General features: G+C 39.5%; 1 protein-coding gene across 1 annotated transcript in view; it reads left to right on the forward strand.

The window, feature by feature from the left end:
• The window catches only part of PARL (presenilin associated rhomboid like), a 53,911-nt gene extending 45,497 nt beyond the window's left edge, over positions 1 to 8,414 (forward strand). Inside the window, exons 8-10 of the mRNA XM_022571065.3 lie at positions 4,382 to 4,483; positions 4,623 to 4,720; positions 8,089 to 8,414. Coding sequence (XP_022426773.1) covers positions 4,382 to 4,483; positions 4,623 to 4,720; positions 8,089 to 8,200 — 312 coding nt within the window. The 3' untranslated portion in view covers positions 8,201 to 8,414. The remainder of the gene's footprint in view (positions 1 to 4,381; positions 4,484 to 4,622; positions 4,721 to 8,088) is intronic.
• Positions 8,415 to 8,766: the final 352 nt, after the last annotated feature.

The raw sequence follows: 8,766 nt of genomic DNA on the forward strand, positions 1-8,766 counted from the left end.
AATTATAAACTTTACACATGTGCAGTTTTTTGTGTGTCACTTATACTTCAGTAAACCCAACTTGCTTTTATTTTTTATGTTTAAAGATTTGGGAGTCCTTTGTACTATTCCTGCAAACTTTTCTGTAAGATTTAAATTATTTCAAAATAGGATGTTAAAAAAACACCTAAGAGAAAAATTTCTAAAAGATGCACCTATAATTGACTCTGACTGTCCCTATAATTAAAAGGAAAGGTCCCTACTTTTTTATATTAAAAAGGCTATTTCTGGAAAATAGCATCTACCTCTCTTAATCGTCAACTGTTTAGGGTCTTCTGTGTGAAGAGTTGCTTCAGAATAAAGGATTATCTTACATTTTAGGAATTACTAAAACTTTTAAGAGTTATGAGTCCCAGGCATCCCCGAAGTCCGCAGCCCTTTAATATATAGTTGCCAGTCAGCCTAAACAGGGAAACCAGCTCACGCTGCATTCCTAGGAATGGGTTGGGGAAGCTACACGGTGGAAGGACAGCATTAATATTCCTCAGAAGGAGAACCTAAGACATGAGTTCAGGCAAGTGGACAAAGACAACCCAGGGCTTAGGCTAAAAAAATGAAAGAACAAGGAAACAAAGTCAACTACATATTAAAAGGGATAGGCTGGGTGTTGGAGATACGTGTTAATTTTGCAGTGGAGGTCAGGAGTCAGAATTCTGTATTCTCTACTTAAGATCAACTGTCTGCAATTGTATATTTACCAAACTGGCTCCTATGTAAGTCTGCAATAGTAACACACGAGGTTCTTCAGAAATCCTGACTTCCCTTCACAGGGCCGTCGCTGCCTTGTGAAGACACACACACATGCACACACAGCCTCTGTAATTTGTTCACTCTTTCGCTGGTTCCCCACTCCACGTCCTTAATGTATCACAGCAGCTTTCAAGGAAGGATATCAGCACTACCTCAGAAGATGGGATTCCCCACAAAACTTGCTGGGTCATGGTTCCTCTAGGGTGCAACATGTTAAACTGGCCAAATTTATATTTGTTCTGAAAGATTTGTTTTGGCTAGAACTTCAACATCTGCCACTATAATCTACCAGCATATACTGTATTTAAGCAGAGTGGATGTCAGTGTCACTGAGAATTTGAAAGTTAAAGAGTAACCCTTCACCTTTCAGGCTTTAAGATGTGCGACTTGAGTATCCTAGATTTTTAAATAAAACCTAAAAAAGTCAACTCAACAAAACCCAGAAGAAATCAAGTTGAGACCTTATTTTCTGAGAGAAAAAAACCAATAAAATTATACTTTTCCCCCAAATGAAACAAATATAATTTGGTTAGCTGAATTGAAAGAAGAGCACTAAAATCCTGCACCCTCTAAATTGCTTCTCCGTAGATGATTATATTCTCCGTCTAAAGTCCTCATTACAGAAACTTAAATATTAAAGAAATTAGCTGTGCATTATTAGCTGTGCATTTCTATGTAAAGCCAGTTTCTTTGTGACTATAACTTATTGTACTTATTATACATTAAACATATTTATGTGTCTGAATAAATTGCAACTTGCTTTTTAATTTTTTTTAATGACATTTTATTTTATTTATTTTTTGGTCGCACCGTGTGGCTTGCGGGATCTTAGTTCCTCAGCCAGGGATTGAACCTGGGTCCCTGGCAGTGGAAGTGCAGAGTCCTAACCACTGGACCACCAGGGAATTCCCACAGCTTGCTTTTTAGACAGATGCTTAGCCTACCCCGTGCAGAGATTCTTTATTTTCACCTTTTTTAGTCAGAGGCTTTTAATGAAAATGGACCCCTTTTTTAAAAAAAGGCTGTGGAAATGGTCCAGCTTTTAGGAGACCAAGGAGACATGGCAACTAAATGCAATACGTGGGGAAAAACAGCTGCAAGGGCATTAGTGGAACAATTGATAAAACTGGAATATGTTTATAGATTAAATGGAAGTATAATATAGCAGTATAAAATTTCTTGAAATTGAGAACTGTATTGTAGGATATATAAAGATATTCAAGTTCTTAGGAAATATACACTGAAGTATTTAGGGGTAAAAGGGTATGATATATGCAGCCTATGCTCAAATGGTTCAGGAAAAAAAGTATGGATATAAAGAAAAAATGATAAGTGAAATGTGGCAGAATGTTAAAAGTTGGTGAATCTGGTTCAGGAGTATTTTGGAGTTTTTTTCAAAGTGAAACAGACCTAAATGTAAAACCTAAAATAAAAACTTACAGAAGAAAACAGGAAAAAACTCTTTGTGACCTTATTTTAGGCAAAGATTTCATAGTTGAGAGACCAAAAAGCACAAATTAATAAATCAGACTTCATGTAAGTTAAAAACTTATACCCTTCCAAAGACACTGTTAAAAGGCAAGATACATGCTAAAAGAAAATATTTGCATGTCAGAAGTCTGATATAGGACTTGTGTCTAGACTATATAAAGAAAAATTCAAGAATAATGGGCAAAAGGTTTGAACAGACACTTCAATTGAAGATGTATGGATAGCAGCTAAGGACATGAAAAGATGAACATCATTAGTTGTTAGGAAAATGAAAATAAAAACTACACTGAGATATCACTATAAACCTATATTACAGATTTAAAAGACTGACCATACCAAGTGTTGGTGAGGATGTGGAGGAACTGGAAATCTCATACACTGCTGGTAGGAAAGTAAAACACTAAAACCACTTTGGAAAACAGTTTGGCAGTTGCTGTGCTTCCCCATCATAACTGATTATATTTTGTTGTTGTTTTTTTTTGTTTTTTTTTTTTTCGGTATGCGGGCCTCTCACTGCAGTGGCCTCTCCCGTTGCGGAGCACAGGCTCTAGACGAGCAGGCTCAGCGGCCATGGCTCACGGGCCTAGCCGCTCCGCGGCATGTGGGATCTTCCTGGACCGGGGCACGAACCCATGTCCCCTGCATCGGCAGGCGGACTCTCAACCACTGCGCCACCAGGGAAGCCCTATTTTGTTGTTTTTACTCATTTATGTCTTTCATGCCAGTCTGTAAGCTCCATTAAGGCAGGGACTGTCAATTTTGTTCCCCTTTGTATCCCCATCATCTAGCATAGTGCCTGGTAGGACTCAAGTATTTGAATGAATGATTATTGTGAGATTTAATGTAAACAAGGGATTATGATCCAATTTCTCAAGTATTGTAGCATTTAGAGGAATTAGGAACATGTGTAACATTAAGAAAGTTTAGTTAAATTATCATAATTTATCCAGGAGATTTCCATAGCCATTATCAATTTAAATTATGAAGGTTATGTAGCAATGTGGAAAAACACAATAGACGATAAAACTATACAGCAATTATAATTTCAATTATAACAAGAAATGGTTGACTTACTGGTCATAAGGTTTTTAAGTTTCAATTTTTATTCTCAAATACAAGGCTGTTGGGGAAAGTGCTTCTCAAGCAGGTGGATGCATGTATGTCCCTGGGAGGATGCTGTGATGGGGGGGGCGTGTCATGCAGAGCCATGGGATAAATTTGGCATGCTTTCCTGGAGCAGAACATTTGTCAAACGTTTTAAGGAAAATGTTTAGTGTTATAATGAAGTAGGATACAAATTTCACGTGATTTATGGTAAAGCATTAAATTTGGGAGAAATTCCACACGTGTGGGTTTCTTTGGGCAAATTCATGCTCACTCTCTGGTTCGAGGAGTTTTGGTTTGTTTTTTTTTTTTTAATTTTCTTTTATTTATTTATTTGGTTGTGTTGTGTTTTCATTGCTGCACGTGGGCTTTCTCTAGTTGCAGCGACTGGGGGCTGCTCCTCATTGCGGTGTGCGGGCTTCTCATTGCAGTGGCTTCTCTTGTGGAGCACAGGCTCTAGGCGTGCGGGCTTCAGTAGTGGCACGTGGGCTCAGTAGTTGTGGCTCACGGGCTCTAGAGCGCAGGCTCAGTAGTTACAGCGCACAGGCTTAGTTGCTCCGCACACGTGGGATCTTCTGGACCAGGGCTAGAACCCATGTCCTCTGCATTGGCAGGCAGATTCTTAACAACTGCGCCACCAGGGAAGTCCCTCGAGGAGTTTTGTTGAAGTTTGAGAAGTCCTTTTTTAGTCATTAAATGAAATGATGTATGTGCCACACATAACACTGTCCCTGAAGTTCATTAACTGCTGACATGCTGGTTGTTACATCTTATTGCCTGTAGTTCAGTCCTTGCCAGGTGGTTACCATATCACGGACTTAGAGTCCCTTTGCCTGATATTTTGTACGTTAGTAACGGAAAGCTTTTTAACTTTGTGCTAACCTAGAAATGTGTGGCTTGTAAGCTTTCTGGAAAAAGTATTTCTACTTTAGACGTTATAGTCACTAAGCAGTTGCACATGAGAGTTTCATTTCTTCCCCAATGTGTTAATTTGCAGTCGGGCGCAATCATGACTGTCCTTGCAGCTGTCTGCACTAAGATCCCAGAAGGGAGGCTCGCCATTATCTTCCTTCCAATGTTCACGTTCACGGCAGGGAATGTGAGTATTTTTATGAAGTGAAGTGCTGGGGACAGTGGTGATATTTTTACATTGACTGAATTCTTGCCCTTAAATTAGAAATGTCAATGCTGGAGGAATCAAAGTTGTATCAGTTCTGTTCTCTTTTGCTGGCTTTCAGGCCCTAAAAGCCATTATTGCCGTGGATACAGCAGGAATGATCCTGGGATGGAAATTTTTTGATCATGCAGCACATCTTGGGGGAGCTCTCTTTGGAATGTAAGTTTGAGTATGACTGACTGTTACACTGCTTTCTCAGCTCATCTCCCTCCCCCCGCCCCTAAGGAAGGCAGAATAAGGCAGTTACTTCTGTGATGGAAGCAGGGCAGGTGGGGTTGGGAGGGCAAGGAAATCGCAACATGGTTTGCTTTGATCTTGAGCAGCTTCACCATATGAGATGGGAACGTGAGACTGTTGGCCCTGCCCCTGCCTCGGTCATTTGTAGAGGGAGACCATCTGTGCCTTTACCCTCCCCTTAACCTCAAGTCACCTGAACTCATGACTGTCAAAATTCCTAGTCCTTCATGGAGACTGTTGCCCAGCCCACTAGTCTGTGCTGTATTCCTTTCCCCACTCTCAAGCCACATCTCCCCTACCTGGCTACCACTGACCTCACCAGTGCTGGGCAGACACCCTGGGTGGGTGGATCTGGTCCTCTGCTTGCGATGACTGTGCAGGTGCCTGCTGCATGACTGGCGTAGAGGCCAGATGGCATAAACTCGTGTTGACTACTTATTGAGCATCTTATGTTGCAGGCACTGAGCTAGTTACCTTGCGTTACATAATTATTACCCCTGTTTCACTGATGGAAACTGAGGCTCAGAAGTGATCTTCCCCAGGTCAAACAGCTCTTAAGTAGCAGAGCAGAGGTTTAATAAACCCAGATCCAGAGCCCTCCCCGCCTCTGTCACACCACAGTGATTACAGTTACATTGTGGTTACAAGATCTCCCACTTGTGCTCCAGGCAATGGACCCTTGCCTAAAACATAGTAGTGCTGTAGCGACACTGTCATAGAACTTCCTCAGGGCTTCTGGAGTCCATCTGACCGTGAGAGGCCCTTCAGCAGAGCTGTTGTCTGTCTGATATGCTGCATCCCTGATGGCCTCTCTTTTCTTGCATAATGTTGCCTTTTACCCTTATTTGGTTTTTACTTTATTTCACAACAATGGGAAACCTTAGTTTTTTAATTAAAAAAAAAAAAGGTAGAAAAATCTAAGTGGAGCAGTTTTGCCCAGTAGGCGGTGGAACTAAATGCCATTATGCCATTTATAATTTTCAGTGATGATTAAAGAATAGCATGTGTGAGTTCGAGCTTTAACAGCAGCCCATTATAAATAGTAAAAACTGACCTGGTATTACAGTATGAGAAACATAAAGACTGATGAAAAGGGGTTTTGTTTTATGAACTCTAAATTTACCTGGCTCCTTCCATGTATACTTAAAGGATCTTTTCCCCAGCAGTTTTTTATTCCTCTCAACTATAATTAGATTACCTTTTTCTGTTCTGAAAACTGGATCAAATGTATTTTAAAGTCCAGAATCTGAAAGGCAGAGGAATCCTTTCTCTTTGCTGTTTCTAATTTCAACTCCTTTCATTTACTAGATCTTGGTCATATCTAGAATTCATCTTTTCTAACATCTTTAATGGTGAAGATTCCTCAGTCTAGATTAAAGATGTTAGAAAAGGTAAAGATCTGTTAGTAACCTCCTGCACATTGCTTTGACTTTATGTCCCTTGACCACATTTTATGGTCTTCACCTTGTACTGCTGCAGTAATGATAGCTAATGTATATTGAGTATTTGCTGTGTGCCTACGCTAAGGAGTAATTTAATACTCTTAACATCCTGTGAGGTAGTCCAACTTACAGAAGGGAAACTGCTTAAAGAAGGGAGTTATCCAAGGTCACACAGTGAGTCATTGCAGAGCTGGAGTTTCAGACTGAGCACTAGACTGTGAGGCTGCTACCAAAAACAAACAGAAAAAAAGATACCTCAAAAATCAGTCAGTTTGAAATATTTTCCTAATTTTAATTTAACCAAATGACCAATTACATTTGAACTTATGAGTATAATCAAAACAAGTACCTGTAAGATTAAAGTGTTTGACTCTTTGCTTGAAATAAGTAGGTTAAAAAGATTTGAGAAGACACTTTACTAATGGAGAGTTCCCGATAAGTGTTTCATTTCTTGTAAGAGTTTTATAATTGCATTTGAATCATAGGATGATCCTTTTTCTCTTGTTTTAAGTTCACCAGAGAACGTCACTCTAAGCCCAAAAGAATTTTGTAAACATGCCTATTAATTTGCATGTTTTTAAAATGCTTTTTTTCTTTCTGTAAATTTACTGATTATTTTTCAAAATTTTAATGGTGACTTTTTATGATTAAATGTTAACTATATTTAGTGAGAATTAGGATTCAGGTACAATTCAAGCCCTTTGTAATAAAAAAAAACACATGCTCCGAACATTAAAAAAATGTTAAAACATTAAACTGCCATTCTGATATCAATTAAGTTGAATAGAGCATTTTTTCAGTCAGATGTCTAAAATGAAAGATCAACAAAATCTAGTTTCTGCCTCAGGGAACATGAAATCTGTTTGGGGAAACCAGGGCAAGAATAAAAGTTTCAATAACAGAAGCTTTTAAAAGAGCCGTTCCAAATGCCCCTTCTCCAGGGAAGCTCCCCGGGAAGGCAGGTGCCTTTGAGCTTCTCTGCAGCCTGTGCTGCCCTCGGGTAGAGCTCCTGGTCGTGCAGACCCCAGACCATGGGCTTCTGATCTCACTCCCTGTGTGTTCCTCAGCTTAAGCAGATGCTCCCGAGAGGCTGAAGTGTAGCACCGCGGTTAGAGCACAGGTTACAGGGTCAGATTTGGGCTCTAGTCTCAGTTTGGTCATTCCTAGTTGTGCAGCCTGAGCAAGTTAAATTACTAAACCTCTCAGTGTTTCAGCTTCCTCGGCTCATTGCTTCAGGCTGCTTTTAGGCATTGTTTAGGCATTGTTTAACAGAGGATGGGGATTGGAGCTGTATTTTAAAAGGTGGGCAGAATTTGGATCCTTTTGTGTAGCCAGGCTGAAGGTGAGGAAGGAGAGACATTTAAATTAGTATAGCCATCATTATTAGTAAATTCTGATTCTGACATTTCTTACACTTGACATAATAAAAAGAGTCCAGGCTTAGAATCACTCTGATCCTGCTAGTGAGTGCTTGATTGACCACTTAAAAGCTGTTAGCGCCTTGGGCAAATGACTTTCTTTCAGACTTGATTTCTTCATGTTTGTAAATGGGAAAAGTGATACTTGATTTGCAGGGTTGTGGTGAATTAAAAGTTGTGTGTGTGAAGTACTTACATTTTTGGAGCAGTCACACATGGTCCATCCTATTTCCATCTTTTATGTCTTCTGTATATTAAAGGTAAGTCATTGATCTACATTAAATAAATTAATCAGCTTTTTTAATATGCTGGATAGTAAATGACAGTGACATTCAGTTTTTAAAATGTCAGCTTGATATCGTCATAGTACTTGGCATTTGTATGTCATACTGTTTGAATGTTGGACCTGGTTTGTTTTTCTTTTCCCCAGATGGTATATTACTTATGGTCATGAACTCATTTGGAAGAACAGGGAGCCTCTAGTGAAAATTTGGCATGAAATGAGGACTAACGGCCCCAAAAAAGGAGGTGGCTCTAAGTAAAACTGGGGTTGGACAATACTGGTACGACTGGTCCATGCTGCCTGAAGCCCTAGGAATGCATCGGCCCTGGAGTGACCACATCTTTGCTCCTGCCTGGAAGACACTGAGCATCTAGCTTTCCCAGTATTTTAAATTATGTCTCCAGTACATGTCTCATTAGAAAATGAATTATGACAAAGTTGTGAAATAAAGGTTTATATCTCTAGTTTGTAAATAGCGGGTATATGTCTCTTTTGAAGAGCAGTAATGCTGCCCTGGAATCTTGCTGTTCGTTATTATATTTAACATAGTTTGAATACATGGAAAGGTCTGATTGGAACTCAGAGGCGCTTGTTTTTTAATGTTGGCCTTCTAGCACCTCTGCTAAATATTTACTTTTACTTACCTACCCCTTTCCTTGCTTGGTTAACAGGTAAAAGTTAAGAGCATCTTCTCTCTGGCATGGGTCTGAAATAACAGCTGCAATATTTTCTAAATTTTCCCAAAAAGGTAGGTAACGTTTTGTGGCAGTGAGTGGCATATACAGAAAGGTATTTTTAGGTTTTGCTTTCTAGGTTAAAATTGTA

The sequence above is a fragment of the Delphinapterus leucas genome, chromosome 4 (assembly GCF_059928025.1).
Source record: "Delphinapterus leucas isolate spDelLeu-1000000601 "Yukka" chromosome 4, BTC_Dleu_Yukka2, whole genome shotgun sequence".
Lineage (NCBI taxonomy): Eukaryota > Metazoa > Chordata > Mammalia > Artiodactyla > Monodontidae > Delphinapterus > Delphinapterus leucas.